The sequence below is a fragment of the Mustelus asterias genome, chromosome 13 (genome assembly GCF_964213995.1).
Source record: "Mustelus asterias chromosome 13, sMusAst1.hap1.1, whole genome shotgun sequence".
NCBI lineage: Eukaryota > Metazoa > Chordata > Chondrichthyes > Carcharhiniformes > Triakidae > Mustelus > Mustelus asterias.
In genome coordinates this window covers 89,205,526-89,226,418 of record NC_135813.1, presented here as the reverse complement: position 1 = coordinate 89,226,418, position 20,893 = coordinate 89,205,526, and the positions used below count along the sequence as shown (strand labels likewise).

At 43.4% G+C, this 20,893-nt stretch overlaps 1 protein-coding gene across 1 annotated transcript in view; it reads right to left on the bottom strand.

Annotated features, from left to right (window-relative positions):
* The window catches only part of pi4kab (phosphatidylinositol 4-kinase, catalytic, alpha b), a 161,843-nt gene that overhangs the window by 57,970 nt on the left and 82,980 nt on the right, over positions 1–20,893 (bottom strand). The window contains exons 28-36 of the mRNA XM_078227246.1: positions 20,286–20,375; positions 17,926–18,045; positions 11,137–11,229; positions 9,047–9,203; positions 7,556–7,683; positions 5,638–5,796; positions 3,615–3,766; positions 2,389–2,496; positions 2,166–2,293 (exon numbers count right to left, since the gene is read on the bottom strand). Coding sequence (XP_078083372.1) covers positions 2,166–2,293; positions 2,389–2,496; positions 3,615–3,766; positions 5,638–5,796; positions 7,556–7,683; positions 9,047–9,203; positions 11,137–11,229; positions 17,926–18,045; positions 20,286–20,375 — 1,135 coding nt within the window. The remainder of the gene's footprint in view (positions 1–2,165; positions 2,294–2,388; positions 2,497–3,614; positions 3,767–5,637; positions 5,797–7,555; positions 7,684–9,046; positions 9,204–11,136; positions 11,230–17,925; positions 18,046–20,285; positions 20,376–20,893) is intronic.

The window sequence follows — 20,893 nt, the reverse complement described above, 5'->3', positions numbered from 1 at the left end:
ACCTGGGGATTGGCATTTTTCCTCTTGCACCTCACTGGTTGAATTACAATCAGTAGGCACCATGGGTACTGTCATAATCATAGAATCCCTACAGTGCAGAAGGCGGCCATTTGACCCATCAGGTCCGCACCAACTCTCCGACAGAGCATCATACCCAGACCCTGTAAACCCATGTATTTGCCCCGCTAATCCCCCTAACTTACACATCTTGCCACACTAAGGGGCAATTTAACATGGCCAATCCACCTAACCTGCACATCTTTGGACTGTGGGGGGAAACCCACGCAAACATGAGGAGAACGTGCAAACTCCATACAGACAACAACCAACCAAGGCCGGAATTGAACCCGGGTCTCTGGCACTGTGAGGCGGCAGTGCTAACCACTGCACCACCGTGCACATAATGATCTGCACTAAGCTGCTTTGGGTTAAAATGGGTTATTCAGCTTCTCCTGGTACATTCCCCATTCATTCTCTGCCAATCAGACCTTGCCGAGGGGAGTATTTCATCTTCAAACCATTGTGGAGGAAAATTTCTAACCTTTCTCCTTCTGTTCACAAGAATGATAGAGAAAACATGTGTCTGTGCTGGCTAAGGAATAATGACCATCATACAGGGCACCAGGTATGGAGCCCGCATCAAAATCTCCGGTTGCCTTTACAGAGATACCGTTTTCTTGTCAAAATGGATAAAAAAGTATGGAATATGTGCATTTGCTGTTTGATGAAAAATAGACACAAGATATGGGGATGGGGAAGAATATCACTGGAATGCGCATTTTTTTCTTTTCGGAGACTGTTCTTATGAACTAATGGCAGGAAAATGGGGATGAGAAGCATATCAGCCAGGATCGAATGGTGGAATGGACTTGATGGGCCGAATGGCCTAAATCTGCTCCTATATCTTATAACCTTCTAGGTTATTTGAGGAAGAAAGAAAATTAGGATCAAATCACAACTTCCCAGTTAATAAGAAGTTTCTTAATGAAAGGTTGATATGCTGGTTAAATGCTGAGCTTGTTTAGCTTGAGGGTAAAGCCAACTGTGGCACGCAACAGTGCAGAAAACACAGCCTTAATCTCTCTCACTTCCACTCCTCTTCTGTTTCTTAGCTTTCCTTGTACATCTCCTACATTTCTGTCTTCTCATTTCCTCTGAGCTTTCAGGTTCTATTTACTCATCGCCTCTTCTCATCCCTTTGATCCATGCACCAGCAGAAAGCAGCCGACAGATAGTTTAACTTGAGAGTGTGACGCAGGAATCTGTACTGAAGGAATTAAACCGAGGCCCATTTCCCCATGATGCTGCTTCAAAGAAATGAAGCAGAGAAATAATAAATGGGAGAATATAACTAAAAGTAAAATTAGGCATAGATAGGGGGAGTGAACGCAAGTCAGGAGGGGTGGGGGAAAGGTGTGAGAGAGAGAGGGCGAGGAAGTGGGAAAGAGGGAGGGAGGGAGAGAGGAGAGTCAGGGAAGAGAGATGAGGGAGGGAGAGGAGAGAGAGAATAGAGAGGCAAGAGAGGCGAGGAAGGGATAGAGGGAGGGGATTAGGGGGCAGGTCAGGGTGGGAGAGGGAGGCCGAGGGGGGGGGCGAGGGAGGCTGGGGGGGGGGGGGGGGGGGGGAGGTCGAGGGGGGGGGCAGGGAGGCCGAGGCGGGGGGGGGGGGGGGGGGGGGGGGGGGGGTGGGGGGGGGCGAGGGAGGCCGAGGGGGGGGGGGGGGGGGGGGGCGAGGGAGGCCGGGGGGGGGGGGGGAGGCGAGGGAGGCCGAGGGGGGGGGCGAGGGAGGCCGAGCGGTGCGAGGGAGGCAAAATAAACTTCAGCAACATTTTAAATAAATTTCCCAAATTCTCAGCCATAGAAAATAGGGTAAACTACGTTCTGGATATCAATACATAATTCAATACCCTGGCCTGAAATCTCCGAAGCTTTCATCAATCTTTCATCAGTGTTAGTAACTTCCACTTTTCCTATATAACCTGCAGGTTAGCCACATTTCCAACTCTTCATTCCTTGGTCCCACTCCAAACTTCCTCTGCAAATTTAGCAACTTGTTGCAGATTTGTCCCTTCCAGTTGCCATTTTAGCATATTGTAAAATAAACTGACACCGGCTGTTTTCATTCGTTTAGAACAGGTTTTAACAAGGAAGGAGCAACAACTTTACCAGGTGGAACAAGCTGGTTTGCATTGAGGTATTTCTTATCAGAGAACATGGCTGTCCAAAACTTGATCATAATGCTGATGTCTTCCCGCAGCCTCTTCTCCTCTTGCGTTGGATACTTCGGGGCAACGCTGAAGTAATTGGAGAAATGTAAATTGAGATGCTTTGGCGTGACTAAACAGTAAATAAATATGATAATGCACTGTAACGATACGATAATATTTACCTGAAATAGTCAAAAGCTGTGGAGTAGACCTTCTCCCTCAACACATTGCGAATTGTGGCATTGGAAATGACATCAGCATGCAGCAATGCGAGGCCCAGTGTCAATAGCCTAGAGGGACAAAAACAGAAGGCGTTAGATCAGCCAGAGCGTAGAGTATGCCCACTGCGCAAAGTGCATTAATGTCAGAGCAAATTTACAGCACTTCTCGAGATTGAATAGAGATTGAATAGGTTGGGACTTTATTCCCTGGAGCGTAGAAGATTGAGGGGAGATTTGATAGAGGTCTATAAGATTTTGATGGGTATAGATAGAGTGAATGCAAGCAGGCTTTTTCCGCTGAGGCTAGGGGAGAAACAAGCCAGAGGGCATGGGTTAAGGGTGAAAGGAGAAAAGTTTAAAGGGAATATAAAGGGAACCACGCAGAGAGTGGTGGGAGTGTGGAATGAGCTGCCGGATAAAGTGGTAAATGCGGGGTCACTTTTAACATTTAAGAAAAACTTGGACGGGTTCATGGATGAGAGGGGTGTGGAGGGATATGGTCCAAGTGCAGGTCAGTGGGACTAGGCAAAAAATGGTTTGGCACAGACAAGAAGGGCCAAAAGGCCTGTCTCTGAGCTGTAATTTTCTATGGTTCTATGGTTCTTATCCACTTATTCTTCCCAGGCACCAACCCCGGATTAAAAAGCTGCTACAGAAAATACCAAGCAGAAACTGGTAGCTCCTCCACAAAGGCTGAAGGCAGGGAAATAAAACATAATGCAGTCACACAATGCTGTAATCATCTGCTACGTAGAAGCAAGGCTCAGCACAATATTAGCAGAATCCTGGGAAGAGATCTATCAATTTCAATGAAAAGGTTTTTCCTCTTTGGGCAGCACAGTGGTTCGCACTGCTGCCTCACAGTGCCAGGAACCTGGGTGCGTTTCCGACCTTGGGTGACTGTGTGGAGTTTGCACGTTCTCCCTGTGTCTGTGTAGGTATCCTCCGGGTGCTCCGGTTTCCTGCGGGTGCACCGGTTTTCCTCCCACAGTCCAAAGATGTGCGGGTTAGAGGGATAGGGCCTGGGTGGGATTGTTGTAGGTGCAGGCTCGATGAGCCGAATGGCCTCCTTCTGCACTGTAGGGATTCTATTCTATGATTCTTACACAAGAACAAATTTGAAGTGTCTCACACGATAGCGCTATGATTAATAAATTATCGTTAATGCAATTTCACACTGCACGTACTTGAACCTTGGTCCAATGGCAGCTACATGTCTGTTCAAACTTCCCGTTGAGCCTCCAACGTTAAGGGAGAGAGAGCGTTGCAGAAGACTACCAAAAATCTCCACCTGGTCAGCGCTGCAGTACTTGGCAATCTCAAATCTTTGCACCAGGAACTGAAAGAAGAAAAAAAATGATGTAATAACTACATGTGCAGTAATCATGAGGTAAAGGCCAGACCAATTAACTGTGTACAATGCATGATACACATTTCACTGCAATGGTTTCCCTTTCAGGTGGGAGGTACAAAAGTGGACTTCTTTGGAAAAATATGGATGTGCTGCTCAAAAGGATGTAGTGGGATTGACATTAAAAATATATGTATTCAACCTGTTCAGCAGTAACAGATAGCAAGTGCTGTGTGGAGTTTGCATGTTCTCCCTGTGTCTGTGTTACAGCTTCCATAGCACTATGGAAATCTATAGTATAGGCGGAGGCCAGTCAGTTCATCAAGTCTGTTTTGTTTCGTTGAATTTATTTATTAGTGTCACAAGTGGGCTTACATTAACACCGCAATGAAGTTACTGTGAAAATCCCCTAGTCGCCACACTCCGGCGCCTGTTCGGGTACACCGAGAGAGATTATGGCATGGCCAATCCACCTAACCAGCATGTCTTTTGGACTGAGAGAGGAAACCAGAGCACCCGGAGAAAACCCACGCAGACACGGGGAGAACGTGCAAACTCCACACAGACAGTGACCCAAGCTGGGAATTGAACCCAGGTCCTAGACGCTGTGAGGCAGCAGTGCTAACCACTGTGCCACCCACTCTGGGCCGCAAGTCTGGCTGTAACTTCCGATAGGTTTTCAAAGCTGAAATAGATTATGGTGTACCTAGGGTTTTGCAGTGTCTTGCCAACCAAACTGAGAGGAACTATCTTTTGAACTGTCTGTGTGGAGTTTGCACATTCTCCCTGTGTCTGCGTGGGTTTCCTCCGGGTGCTCCGGTTTCCTCCCACAGTCCAAAGACGTGCTGGTTAGGTGCATTGGCCATGCTAAATTGCCCCTTAGTGTCCCGGGATGCATAGGTTAGAGGGGTTAGTGGGTAAATATGTAGGGATATGTGGATAGGGCCTGGGTGGGATTGTGGTTGGTGCAGACTCGATGGGCCGAATGGCTTTTTTCTGAACTGTAGGATTCTATGATTCCATGAACAGACCCAGAATTTAATTTATAGTTTGATTATTAGCTTGATTTTTCCTGAGAGGGCAAACAAGCAGATTGGATAACTGACCAAGAAGCTCAAGTTAGCCACAGGGCTCTTGCTTATAAAGACGTAGTACCTCAAAGATAATTCATCATAGCAAGTCATATTGAGATGTTTCAGAGTGACAAGTTGTTGCATAAATACAGCTTGTCATCATTTTTAGATATTACAGAATGATATTAACTTATGGAAAAAAACAAAAGCCTTTACATTATTCGAGAAGTATTTTAAGTTCTCGCTGGAATGACGGAAGTTGAGGGGGGCGACCTGATAGAGGTTTACAAGATTATGAGTGGCATGGACAGAGTGGATAGTCAGGTGTACTTTCCTAGAATAGAAAAGCCAAGTACTAGGGGACATAAGTTCAAGGTGCGTGGGGAAAAGTTTAGAGGAGATGTGCGAAACAAGTTTTTTTTTACACAGAGGGTGGTGGATGTCTGGAGTGCGCTGCCTGCGAAGGCGGTGGGAGTAGGTACGATAGCGACATTTAAGAGACAACTAGACGAATACATGAATGGGGATGGGACTGGAAGGATACGCACTCCGTAAGTGCATACGGTTTTAGTTTCGGCAGGCATCATGATCGGCGCAGGCTTGGAGGGCCGAAGGGTCTGTTCCTGTGCTGTACGGTTCTTTGTTCTAAAATTTTGACAATTTTGAACATTAGTACCAAATACTGAAGAATTAGAGAGGGCTGTTGCACTAGAGTTACCTTATTAGCCAAAATTATTGACAAGTCTCATCACATAGTCACAGAGTCAGAGGATGTCATGCACTTGCCTCTATCCAGATGTGGTGGGGTGTAACCTCTGGTGGACAGGGCTCAGGCTGGCTTTCCTCTGAAGCTGCCAGAGGGTCAGCTTCTTTCTTCTCTTCGGAGAAAATGCCAAACTTCTGTTGTACCGTCATCTGCCAGGCTCCAACCATTTCCCGCATAAACTGCAAAAGGTAACGAGTGGAATAGCAAATGTTTCTCTTGTCACCAATAACTGGGCCGTGAGCAGAACGGGATCAAAACGTTATTGCATTTAAGATCAGAGCAAACTTTTCACTTTGCTGCAAAGTAAATTATGGCAATTATTTGCAATCTATGGAACGGCTGCAGTGAAGAGAATGCCCCCCGTTGCCAAATCTGACCCCTGAAACAGATGCTTACAAAGCACTGTAGAAGAGATGGATCCTAAGAATTAAAGAAAACAAAGTTCACTCCTTTTTTCACTTCTTCTCCAAAGTTGTTGACTCACGCTGGTGCGACCCTGCAGGGCATCACAGCTGATTCTGATCTCACTAAAGTCTGCAGTCATACAATCATAGAATCCCCACAGTGCAGAAGGAGGCCATTCGGCCCATCGAGTCTGCATCGACCACAATCCCACCCAATTCCCGTATCCCCACATATTTACCCTGCTAGTCCCCCGACTCTAGGGTCAATTTAGCATGGCCAATTAACCTAACCTGCACATCCCTGGATGATTAGCTTTTCCCCTTCACTAGCTCAGGCTACCAAGTTCAACTGCAACAACCCCAACTTCAGTCAAACCTCGAACCTTCTGGTTTATAATGGCTATTGACTGCACCTTTATTTTATTTGCCAAGTCACCAGAGGGTCAGTAACATGTTTTTCAAATAAATTATCAAAAGTATATCAATTCTAAGTCTTCCTGTAGCAAACTTTTATTACAACCTATTCTTTGATTCTATGAACCAAAATGGAATTCTACAGTGCAGAAGGAGGCCATTCGACCCATCGAATCGGCACCAACCACAATCCAACCTGGGCCCTATCCCCATAACCCCATATATTTACCCTAGCTAGTCCTCCTGACACTAAGGGACAATTTAGCAATGCCAATCCACTTAACCCACACATCTTTGGACTGTGGGAGGAAACCGGAGGAAACCCACACAGACACGGGGAGAACATGCAGACTCCACACAGACAGTGACCCAAGCCGGGAATCGAACACAGGTCCCCGGCACTGTGAGGCAGCAGTGCTAACCACTGTGTCACCTTAAATTAAAAATAATCGGTCGCAAAATATGATTTTTTTTTTAAAAAACAGCATTTCAATATAAATTTTGTAGCAAGTAAAATGGCTTTGTGAATCTTATTGCTGGCATTGAAAAAATTCTATCCGTAGTTATATTTTATATGTATAAAGACAGACAAAGATAAAATGATTTTAAAAGTTAATTTAAACTGAGATGTTTGAAAGATCAAAAAAGAAATGTTACAATGACTAAAGGCAAATCACAAAATTCTCCTCTCTGACTTGTGAATTAGCTACACCGTCAGTGACAGCAGGCTAATATCGATAGATTATTTTCTGCACACTATCAGGTCATCTCGATTTGTACAGTCTCAAAGATAAATCTTGCCCAATAAACATGTGGATATTAAAGAAATAAGGAGTTACTTCTTCCTGCAGTTTTTATTGAAACAAAATTCTTACAAGGCGGCAGAGATGCATGTTCGCTGTCTAGAAGATGGTGATGATGTGGAGATGCCGGCGTTGGACTGGGGTAGGCACAGTAAGTAGTCTCACAACACCAGGTTAAAGTCCAACATGTTTATGTGGTAGCACTCAGTGTTGTGAGACTACTTACTAGAAGATGGTGAGTGGGCATTAACCCAATGAGGGATTAATTTTTGTCACTTGTTATGAGAAAAGACATTAACTGAAGGCCTAATACTTACTGGAACCTCTATGCCATTCTTTGCAGCCAGCAGCCATTCCCAACAAGCTACAGCAGTTTCCATGCCCAATGCTGTGAACATGCGCAGAGGGGCCCAGCATAAATGGTGAAGGAGTTGTGGATCACAAACTGGAGCATGACAGAAAAAAAAACCCTTTAAAATGAATGTGCAACCTAATTATTCATTCCAACATGAGTTAAATGATCAGAAATGTTAGTGATAAATAATAGGGTTTTATAGCCGATGAGGCACATTCAGGCACAATTATTGATCAGAAACCTTCATCCAGACTTACTTTCTTAATGAAACAGCTACACGGTAATAACAAGCCCTATTAAGTGTCAGCATTTGCTTCAGAGTGAACCTCGGAGACTTCAGTATATCACTATTGCAACATCATCTGTTGTACCGATACACTATTAAATAATGGAAGTAGTTCGCTCAAAACATCCTGCTGATTTACACAGGGGAAAAGCTAGCATTCCTGTATGGTTCTTGCTCTGTCCCAACACCGCAGGAAACTACAAATGGTCGTGAAAGAAGCCCAGTCCATCACGTAAACCAGCCTCCCATTAATTGACCCTGTCGACACTTCCCGTTGCCTCGGCAAAGTAGCCAGCATAATCAAGGACCTCACGCATCCCGGACATTCTCTTTCTTCCACCTTCTTCCATCGGGAAAAAGATACCAAAGTCTGAGGTCACGTACCAACCGACTCAAGAACAGCTTCTTCCCTGCTGCCGTCAGACTTTTGAATGAACTAATCTGCACTTTCTCTGCACCCTAGTTATAACTGTGACACTACATTCAGCACCCTCTCCTTTCCTGCTCTATGAACGGTATGCTTTGTCTGTATAGCACGCAAAAAACAATACTTTTCACTGTATACTAATACATGTGACAATAATAAATCAAATCAAAATCCTATTCACTGTGATAAAATATAACCACTGCCAATTCCTCTTGCACACAAATAAAATATCAAATTCCCCAAGTTAACTCTTTTTTATTTCACCCTGTATTTCCAAGTTTCAGAGGTTACTGGTTGCGAACAATAGCAGATACTTTCTGTACCCTGTAACAGAACGGTTGAGGCAGAAAGATGAGCACATTTAACTAGTGAAGTTTTATGCTGTTTGGTTTTGTCTTTCAGGTGCCACAAGACACTCCAAGGAATAGCTTGATTTAAAAAATAAATGAGGTGATGTCAGCTACGGAAGTACAAAACATGAGCATTTTGCTCGAGTGCTTTGAAATATTCAATAAATTCACTCTTCTAACTTCTTTGCTATTCAATTACAAAGCACCCAGTTAGTGTAAAATATAGCGCCCGTTTCTTATCAGTGCATAAGTCATATCCAATGTCACATATAAAAGCACTAATTAGACATTACACAGTTCTTCGGGGGGTTGATCTTGTGTAACACAGACTATAATTTTCCTAAGTTAACATTAATTTCAATTTGAGATTGTAGTATCTGCAGCCCTCACCTTTGCTGCTGATGAGCAGAGCTGTAAGGTTGAACATGGACTGGGTGTAAGCCTCACTCTCAACTGATTCCAGTGCATCATTCAGCTTCTTAATCATGACTTTGTTCAGGTCCGACTGCCGACCAGTTGCTTCGGAGAAATGAATCATGCCTGAGACCTACAGAGAGAAAATATACTGAAATATCCCAAAGTATTGGGCAGGTGGCGGGTGTACATTCCTTATGACAGGCAAGAGAATCATTGCTCAGCTTCTATGGAATAATTCTGAACCATGTGAAGTTTAAAGTGACACAATTTCAGCAAAGCAATACACTAAATCACAATATTTTTCACCTTATCTTTTTTTAAGACTAATTATTTTCTGTCTTTTATTCAGCACACACCAAATCAGAATGCTTTAGGATTCAACTTCGCACTCCAGGACTTGAGCACATAACCTAGATTGAAACAGTGCAGTGCTGATGGCAGTGCCACACTTTCCGAGATGCCGTCTTCCCAATGGCATGTTCAGTGGAAGACCCACCTGGCTGCTCAGATGGGTGCAAACATTTCCCTGGCATTTTTAAAGGAAGTCATGATGTGGAGATACCGGCGTTGGACTGGGGTAAGCACAGTAAGAAGTTTAACAACACCAGGTTAAAGTCCAACAATGCTGTTGGACTTAAACCTGTTGTTGTTAAACTTCTTACTATCTTTAAAGGAATCAGAAAATTCTCCCGGTACCTTGGCCAATACAATCAGAGAATCCCTACAGTGCAGAAAGAGGCCATTTGACCCATCGAGTCTGCACCAACTCTCTCTGACAGAGTACTTTACCCAAGCCCTTTCCCCCATCCTATCTTCTTAACCCCATGTATTTACCCCACCAATCCCTCTAACCTGCACATCCTGGGACACTAAGGGGCAATTTAGCATGGGCAATCCACCTAACCTGCAAATCTCTGGACTGTGGGAGGAAACTGGAGCACCCGGAGGGAACCCACGCAGACATGGGGAGAACGTGCAAACTTCACACAGTCACCCGAGGTCGGAATTGAACCCGGGTCCCTGGCGCTATAAGGCAGCAGTGCTAACCATTGTGCCACTGTGCCGTCCCTATTCAGCTCTCAACTACCAGCCCCAAAACAGATTAATCTCCCATTAATCTCATTCCTTGGACATGAATAGAAGCAATAACAAAATGATTAGCAGGAAAAGACCATCTGGTGATTCAAATCTCCCTATCCATGATCATGATGCAGGATCCTATCCCAAAGCAACATAACCCTAGGCAAAACACAAGCACAAATTTAAAATTCAATGTCAATGAGAAGGGGAAATCTGGAAGATTCCCCCCCAATCCCATTTGACAGTATAAAACTAGCCCAGGAAATTACAGTGCTCGAGTTTATATCACCTGATCTACTACCTACTTTTATACGGATGTGATCTGCACCCCAGTCAACAGGTTGCCCTGCGTGTCTCTACATAACATTTTAAAATGCATTTCATTGGATGCAAACCACTTTAGGCTATCCTGAGACCAATGTTAAGATAACTATAAATAAGTCCACACCATTTCTTTATTTGTTTCCCAGGCTCTTCACACACAAGTTTCAGTGCAACATTGGCAGTGGACAGGGAACATCAATTAGAAACATTGAACATAGGAGTAGCAGGAGGCCATTTGGCCCTTCGAGCCTGCTCCACCATTCATCACAATCATGGCTGATCGTCCAACTCAATAGCCTAATCCTGCTTTCTCCCCATAACCTCTGATCCCATTTGCCCCAAGTGCTATATCCAGCCACCTCTTGAATACATTCAATGTTTTGGCATCAACTACTTCCTGTGGTAATGAATTCCACAGGCTCACCACTCTTTGGGTGAAGAAATGTCCCCTCATCTCCATCCTACATGGTTCACCCTGAATCCTTAGACTGTAAGGATTCGGGGTAAACCATGGTTCTGGACTCCCCCACTATTGGGAACATCCTTCCTGCATCTACCCTGTCTAGTTCTTAATGCACCTTAGCTCTGGATTTTGGAGGACTCAAAACAAACAAAAACAAAAGGTCAAGAAATACTTTTTTAAAAAAATCTGCATTTACCTCTCCTGCAGAACGATTGCGGAGATTGAGGGAAGACATAAAGTTGGAATAGTCCTTTTTCACACAAGCAGGTCTTTCAGTTAGCTGGGTAGCCTGCAGAATAACACATGAACATGTAAAACATTCCTTGTGTAAAACACAATTTTCTCAATCTGCAGATGGGAACTGTAAGCAATTAGTGACAAGAAAAATGAGATTAATTTGAAGTTTTAGCCTTCTGCAACAATTCTAAATGACAAACATAATTCTGATTTTTAATCCAATTTTGAGATTGTAGAGAACATATCTGCTATTAAAACTATAAATTACAATAGGTTTCCTCAAAATATCTGACTTTCATTCAACATCAGTACTTAGAATGAGATAATACCTGATGCCATTTCTTAATCTGAAATTATTACAATTTTGTCACCAGATCCTTATCCAATCAGTTCAGCACAATCAGTCCGGCAAAATGCATGAACCATCATAGAGCAGGAAATTTGTTGAGAAAAAATAGCCTTTTCTTTAGTTTCAGTCACTGTGACGACTATGCAAAAAGACCCAGTTCTGATATTTAAATCACAGTTCCTGGGATTGCAACTTCCTTGTCTGCTGTTAATCAGTACCGAAATTAATGTTATTCTGTGATCAGGTAATTGGAACCACAACCTGTAGTGGAGAGTACAGGAAAGAGATAGAGAATCTGGTGAACTGGTGCGATGACAATAATCTCTCCTCAATGTCAACAAGACGAAGGAGATAGTCATCAACTTCAGGAAGAGTGTGGAGGGCATGCCCCTGTCTACATCAACGGGGACAAAGTGGAAATGGTCGAGAGCCTCAAGTCTCTAGGTGTTCAGATCACCAACAACCTGCCCTGGACCCTCCATGCCGATGTGATAGTTAAGAAAGTCCACCAATGCTTCTACTTTCTCAGAAGACTAAATAAATTTGGCATGTCAGCTACAACTCTCACCAACTTTTACAGATGCACCATAGAAAGCATTCTTTCCAGTTGTATCACAGCTTGGTATGGCTCTGGCTCTGTCCAAGACCGCAAGAAACTACAAAGTGTCGTGAACAGGCCTCCCATCCAGTGACTCTGTCTACACTTTCCGCTGCCTCAGAAAAGCAGCCTGCATAATCAAGGACCACACGCACGCCGGACATTCTCTCTTCCACCTTCTTCCGTTGGGAAAAAGATACAAGAGTCTGAGGTCACATACCAACCGACTCAAGAACAGCTTCTTCCCTGCTGCCATCAGACTTTTGAATGGACTTACCTTGCATTAAGTTGATCTTTCTCTACACCCTGGCTATGACTGTAACACTACATTCTGCACTCTCTCCTTTCCTTCTCTATGAATGGTATGCTTTGTCTGTGTAGCGTGCAAGAAACAATACTTTTCAATGTATACCAATACATGTGACAATAATAAATCAAATCAAATCAAAAAGAGGGCTGAGCCAGATGTTAGCTGTCTTTGAATACAGTGATCACGATCCCCAGCATGAAAAACCTTCAGCCCTGCCACTAGTGGATGTAAATGACTCAACTAAGCTAAGCAAATTGAAGTAACAGGTAAATCTGGGACCCTAGTTAGGAGACAACAGCTCAGACCAAACAATCCAAAGCAATGCTCGCTAAGTTTGAATATTTGGAGATCATAGCCATGTATCTTCCATGGATTTATATGTCATTTTGTCTGGATCAATAATAAGCAGACATTTCTAATTATTCACAAACAGGCCACTTGGCCCAATAGGTCCATGCCAGATACCCAACATTATAATCTTGCAAATGAGTGATGCAGCGTGGCACTACCAGAGGACCCAAGGATCAAATCCAGCCCAAGGAGATGACAGATTCTAATGATTGATTGGTTTTAAAAACCGTGATTCTCGTTTGTTTAACAGTTTCAATCAAATCCTCAGGCAGGAAACCTGGTACTAAAAAGAACCAAAGTGCAAATAGCCCACTGTTACAAAATTAAACAGATTAACAGGGTGAACGCATTTAAAATAACTATCAATGCGTTTATCTAAAAAAAACGCCTAATGCAGAAACTATTTCACCAAATAAAAAAGTTACAAAATTTTGGGTGTCCTGATTTTAACTAGTTGAGAAAGTAAATAGTGATACTAAATCCAGTTAATATCTTCAAGCTCATTGATAAATAATGAAGTTAAACCATGTTACAAGATATAAGAGCTAAAATTACCTAATGCAAACCCGTCCAGCCGTGGCACCATAAAGAGCTGCTTTGTTCATTTCATACGGAGAGTATTCCCCTTCCCATTCTAATTTCCTGCACTTCCCTGCTGAAAGTATCTGTACTCAACCGAGAGGCTACTCTTCACAGGTAAACCCGGAGGTGCATTTGCGCTACAGGGTGGGATTTCTTTTCCAAAGGCACCTGCTCACACCAGCCGGAAGTACAAGACACAATGTGCAATAGATCTGCAGAGCCCCAGGCTCACAGGAAATACTACTCCAGTTTACTCGAATGGCTTGGAGCAAACCCAGGCATGAAGGACGCTATATAAATGCAAGTTCTTTCTGTTGACATTTTACAAATAACCTACAATTACTATATCATTTTAAAAATCTACAATATTAATATGGTTTACCGTATCAATATTTTATGAATCAGTGACACTACATTTGCAGCATTAACATTTAATAAAACTAATATTGGCAGTTTATAAGCATTTACAGTATTGTTATTTTATAAGCTTTTACAGACAATATTGGTCTTGTAAACCGACCATATTGACATTTTATAAATGTTTTAGAAATGCCTTAGAATTGATCTTTTTTAAACACCTATATTTATTGATACTTCACAATAATCTCTAGTACTGGTAGCTTTAAGTTTTTTAAAGTTTTTAGTTATTAGTGTCACAAACAGGCTTACATTAACCCTGCAGTGAAGTTACTGTAAAAATCCCTAGTCGCCACACTCCGGCATCTGTTCGGGTACACTGAGGGAGAATTTAGCATGGCCAATGCACCTAACCAGCACATCTTTCAGACCGTGGGAGGAAACCGGAGCACCTGGAAGAAACCCATGCAGACACAGGGAGAATGTGCAGACTTCTGCGGGAATCGAACCCGGGTCCCTGGCGCTGTGAGGCAGCAGTGCTAACCACTGTGCCACCGTGCCTCAGCTTGCTTAGTTCCTTACAATCAACAGAAGCAAATAATGTAAAATGCAGCTGGACAACTGCCCGGAATCCAGGACCAGACTGTCTTACATTGCACATCCCACCTTTATTAGGTAATTCTTTGCCATTTTAACAATGCTGGCCTTCAGAACGAAACACTGATGACACAGAATAGCACATTCAAAGATAAGACTACAGAATACAATACTTCAAACCACATTCCATCCCACCACCTGTTAAACGTCAAGCACTTGAAGAAAACACGATAAGCAATTTATAACACACCTCATTTGGCAAAATGCATTAAAAATGAAACAGCAATCACTTTTAAGGGGCAGTTATTATATTCCCTAGCTCCACAATCTATTGAAAAATCAGTTAGGAGAGCCGTGTATAATTCTCCGCCTTGTGATTTAGAGTGTGCCAATTCATTTGCCACGCAACATTTCCTGTGCTGATAGCTAAATACAGCCTCCCTAAGCATCTCCTTCCATTTGTATTTAAGTCTGCAGAGAAGAAAGCAAACTAAAGCAGCGTGCAATGCATTCTTTTCTCTTCCCCTCCATCCCCATCAAATGAAGGTGTTAACTCTTGTTCAGAAAGATTTCTTGTGGTTCTTCCTCATTCAAGCGGCCATTCCCAGAGGAGAGTTGTAAACAGGGTGTGACAGCAGGATATGCAGCTGTGGGGAGCTTCAGGGCCAATGCCTGATTGCGTACTCGATCCAAACGTTGCACAAGCAGTTCGCACACACTTTTCAGCGGCAATCTCAGTTTAGGGGATTGCTAAAGACAAAAGCTGTGCCCTCGCCATCAGCTGGAATCCGCTAACCCAGTACACACCGATGAAGGCGCACAACCATCATCAACTATTAGGACATCAAGCAGTGTTCTTTCTGTGTGTTCCCAACATACAAGCCTTTCCATATATTTTAAGTTCAGAAAGGAGAATTCTACAGGCTACAGTAAGCAGTCTGGACAATGCACAAACTAATTTTTCTTGTCACTTGTTTAAAGTTTATTTCTCGGTGACACAAGTAGGCTTACATTAACACTGCAATGAAATCACTGTGAAAATCCCCTAGTCGCCACGCTCCGGCACCTGTTCGGGTTACACTGAGGGAGAATTTAGCATGGCCAATGCCTTAACCAACACATCTTTCTGAATGTGGGAGGAAACCGGAGCACCCGGAGGAAACCCATGCAGACACGGGGAGAACAGGCAGACTCCGCACAGTGACCCAAGCCGGGAATCGAACTGGCGCTGTGAGGCAACAGTGCTAACCACAGTGTCGCTGGACCTTATTATTCTTTACTTTTGAAGTAAATTAAATTTTGTGAATAGCAATGCTGCTACCATTCTTCATAGATCACCCAAAACATGTGTTATAAAAGGCTTCACTAGAATCTTAATTTAACTCAGAGAATGAGCAGGAATCATCAAAAAGTTATCAAACCCAATCAAGAAATGTTCTTCATGGGTGACTTACACATGCCAGCCACGAGATCATGAACAAGCACGGCATTTCACCCCAAGTTCACAGTTAAAGATCTACACTCAGAAATCCACTCTGATATACTGAGATTGCACTCACTAATGTTCTAACTTCCAAAATCCATGTTTTAGCTTCCATTTGAGTCATGCTACTATTAGATAAAAATGCCACATAATGTGTTAACTTCATAAAGGAATTTTCCCCTTTCCAAATCAATTAAATTAGGAGTTTGGTTCAGCAGGAGACAGATGTCTATTTTAAACATCATAACCGCTTTGAGGCTATTGAATTAATATTTTTAGAATTAGAACCTTTGCTTACAACTGTGTCCAAATCGCTTAGCGTCGTTTTTACTGGTAGATAATTTTGTTCCAATGAAAGAAATGAGAAGCTAAAACTGCCACAGAACAAGTCTAAGGTGCTGGTTATTGCTGTAACAAACCTGGGTAACAGAGGAAGATGGCAGCTGTGGAGGGTACACACAGTGCAGGATTATCAGTGAACATAAAAAAACAGGAATAACCACATCACAAGGCTAATTCATGGAGGAAATAAAACATATAATAGAAACCAAAAGAACATATTTCACTGAAAGATTGAAATAAAATTAAAGGGCTCCACTGTGGAGAGTGAGAGTCATGATGTGGAGATGCCGGCGTTGGACTGGGGTAAACACAGTAAGAGTTTTAACAACACCACGTTAAAGTCCAACAGGTTTATTTGGTAGCAAACGCCATTAGCCTTCGGAGCGCTGCTCCTTTGTCAGATTTCCACTCCATCTGACGAAGGAGCAGCGCTCCGAAAGCTAATGGCATTTGCTACCAAATAAACCTGTTGGACTTTAACCTGGTGTTGTTAAAACTCAGAGTGAGAGTAGCAGGATGGTCCAGTTGTGTCGACCTTTGATCAGAGAGTCTGTGCAGACATGATGGACTGAATGGCCTCCTTCGGGGCAGTAACCATTCACTGATTCTGTTCTAAGTGTTTCACATTAAGTGGAAAAAGCTCAATCTGTGGTGGCAACAAGAGAATGGAGGGGGAACAAATACTTTGACACATGCGGTGAGGTGATGTGTCTGTAATTAAATTTTTCCAACAACTCTGTTTAATGGTTGCTGGGGTAACAATTCTCCCTCACCCAAGTGACATCATTCATCTGAGCTCATGACAGTGATATGTTAAGACGCACTTGATCACAAGGGATCACATTGCAGCCCTGCTCAATGTAGGTTTTCATTCATCAATGCTGCCCAACAGAATGTGGACAGGAATGGAAAACAGGACAATCTTCCAAAGCCACGTATGTTTTAGCTTGGAGAATTGTTTTCTGTTTACATTTCAAATTTCCAGAATCTGCAGTATTCTGCGTTTGAAGTTAAACCAGCTGTTTTTTTGGCATATTCTCCGATGCCAAGTGCCACATATTTTTATTAATTGCGAGATTAAGACAACAAACTACGCCCAGATATTTGTCAGCAGAAAATACTCAATAGCAGACTGCAGTGACTGAGTTGTTGGCTTTGCTGAGGCAGATGTTGCTCTTTGATTAGAAACAATTTAAGAATTTCCCTGGAATAGCGACAGCAGAATTCTAATTTGTGCCTCACCTTCATGATATGAAATTTCATAGAATCCCTACAGTGCAGAAGGAGGCCATTCAGCCCATCGAGTCCACACCGACCACAATCCCACCCAGGCCCTCTCCCCATAACCCCATGTATTTACCCTAGCCAGTCCCCCTGACACTAAGGGGTAATTTAGCATGGCCGATCCACCTAAGCCGTACATCTTTGGACTGCGGGAGGAAACCGGAGCACCCGGAGGAAACCCATGCAGACACAGACAGTGAGCCAAGCCAGGAATTGAACCCGGGTCCCTGGCTCTGTGAGGCAGCAGTGCTAACCACCGTGCCGCCCTCATTAAATTCACGTCGGACCAGGATGGACGTCTGAAGGAATCCGCGTCTCCATTATTTGGCAGTCGGCTTTTTAGTACAGTGGGTCACCCCATTTAACGGAGAACAGAGAAATCAGGAATGGGAGAGGGGTTAGAACAGGGAAGAAATGCAATATTATTGTACTGCTCATCCACATTAGGAGCAACTCGATATGATTCAGTACCAGTTCCGTCCCTGCTGTACATACCCCCAGTGTGGTGTTCTGTCGGTTGTAACTCGCAAAGTTCAAGATGCTTTCGGTCGCCATAGCGAGGCCAGTGTGCTGAGACAGACCAGATACCCAGTTCTGATGTTTATTCAAATATTCCTAAAAAAAACAGAAGTACAGGAGACCACTCTTTACATAACTCTGCACTCAAACTGTTTGCACAATTAAAAAACAGATCGGAAGATTAATTTTAGCTGCATAGCATAATTCCAGACACACTCATCATACTGATACTAAACAGCCTAAAATTCTAGTCTTTAAACTTAGAAGTGTCCCTAAATTCTCCAATATTTGGAACCTTAATTAGAAAAAAATGCCAACATTTCTCTTTCCTCCATGAGACAGCAACATACTCTTGATCAAGATGAGGCCATTCAGTCCCTCGAATGGCATTCAATTAGATCAAGGTTGAACTATACCTGAATTGCATTTACTTGCCTTTGATCTACATTCAGCAATACTTTTAACTGAGAAAAATCTATTCATCTCAAACCTTGGAAAGCTTCAACCTACCCTCAGTGCCCAGTTGTTTAGGGGAAGAAAGTTTTGGATTGATACTGTCCGTTGTGTGAAGAAGTGCTTTTCCAATTTAATTCCAGAATGGTCTAGCTCGAATCTTATTTCTTTATATTCTTTTCCCATCAGGGGAAATAGATTCTCCCCCCACATCCCCCCAATTAAATCCTTTTATCATTTTAAGCACCTCAATGAGTTCATCTCTCAATTCTTTGTACCTCAAGGCAAGCTGATGCAACTTATCCTCATAATTTAACCCGCTTACCATTCTGGTAAATCTGCACTGCATCCCTTACTCTTCCTGTGATGCAGTGCCCAGCTGAATGCAGCACTCCCGAGGATGTCTATACAACTTAAGTATAAATAACTTCCTCCCTTTCACATTCCAGTCCTTTTGGGATAACAGCCTATATTCTCACAGACTCATAGAATCTACAGTACAGAAGGAGGCCATTGGGCCCATTGAGCCAGCACCGACAACAATCCCACCCAGGTCCTATCCCCATAACCCCAGATCGTTATCCTCCTAGCCCCCCTGACACTGAGAGGCAATTTATCATGGCCAATCAACCTAACCTGCACATCTTTGGAGTGTGGGAGGAAACCAGAGCATCCAAAGGAAACCCACGCAGACATAGGGGGAACGTGCAAACTCCATACAGACAGTGACCCAAGCCGGGAATCAGACCCGGGTCCCTGGCGCTGGGAGGCAGCAGTGCCACCAGGCTCATATTCTATCAGCCTTTTTCTGATCGCTTCTTGCACCTGTCCACTAGCTTTCTGTGATGTGTACATGGACCCTCAAATCTCCCTGCTCCTTCCCAGTTTTGAGTTTTTCACCATTTAGAGAATTGTCTACTTTGTCTGTCTTGGATCTATAACAGGTGGTCTCATGCTTCCTCATTCTGAACTCCACTTGCCACACAGTTTTGCTCACTCATTTAATCTGTCTACGTCCTCTTGTTACTTTCTGCTCCACTCTGCACCACTGATTGCGCCTTACAACTGAGCGTGGTCAGCAAAGTTGGATAAAACGCTCTCAATTCCTTCATCCAAGTCACTGATAAAATAGTGAAAAGTTGGTGGATGCCATTAGTCACATCCTTCCGATTAGAATAAAAAGTCACCCCTCTCATCCAGGCTTTTGGTTACCTGTCCAAATACTTTCTTGAGGCTTGGTGTCAAATTTTGTTCGATAACGCGTCACTGAAGTACTTTGGGACATTGTACTACATAGAAAGATACAAGATAGGAGCAGGAAGAGGCCATTTGGCCCTTCAAGCCTGCTCCGCCATTTATCACGATCATGGCTGATCGTCCAACTCAGTGGCATAATCCTACTTTCTCCCCATAACCTTTGATCCCATTCATCCCAAGTGCTACATCTAGCCGCCTCTTGAATACATTCAATGTTTTGGCAATAGAATCCCTACAGTGTAAAGGGAGACCATTTGGCCCATCGAGTCTACACTGACCACAGGTCCTATTCCTGTAACACCACCTACTGACCCTGCTAACCCCCCTGACATTAAGTGACAACTTAGCATGGCCAATCCACCTATCCTGCACATCTTTGGACTGTGGAAGGAAACTGGATGAAACCCACGCAGATATGGGGTGAATGTGCAAACTCCACGCAGACCCAAGCCGGAAATTGAACCCGGGTCCCTGGCGCTGTGAGGCAGCAGTGCTAACCACTATGCCACCCACTACACACGGTAAAGGTGCTATATAAATGCAAGCTGCCATCTCCTACCTACCAGCCAATTTTCATCCAATTGCTGCCTCCAATTCCATGTGCAAGACATGAGCTTGCAGCTTACCTGAAGATGGGATTTGGTGACAGATGGGGCCCACTTCATCGCCTCCTGCAGGATCCCACCACAGCGAGCAGCAAAATCTCGGACAATACTCTGAGGGGGGGAGGAAAAAAAGTTAACGATCCATTAGGCTTAACCGAGGTGAATTATTTTGCAACTACTCAAGATCTGGAACATCTTACCTGTAAAGGTGGTGGAAGCGGATTTTATAAAATAATTTTAAAAAGGAATGAGCAGAAGCTTAAGGATGAGGAATGGATAGGGTTACCAGCAAAAAAAAAAGTGGGGACGCGGGATTAAGCAAGACTTCTCTTTCAAAGAGCCAGCATAGTCAGGGCGGGCCAAATGGCTTCCTGTTGTGCTGATTCAATAATACTGCTCTCACACAATTTCTAAAAACTAATGTTATTAATGCACTAAACAGCTTTAAAATATCTTCTGTAAAAGACATGTATATGGAAACGCCTATGCACAAACAAAGCGTTCCTTTGTACATTATTCCTCACATTCATACACCTGCTTCGAATGTGAGTCAATTGTTGAGTTGCTAATGTGTCCTATGAAACGTAAATAAAAACTCATATTTCTTAAAATTGATTATTAAAAAAGTG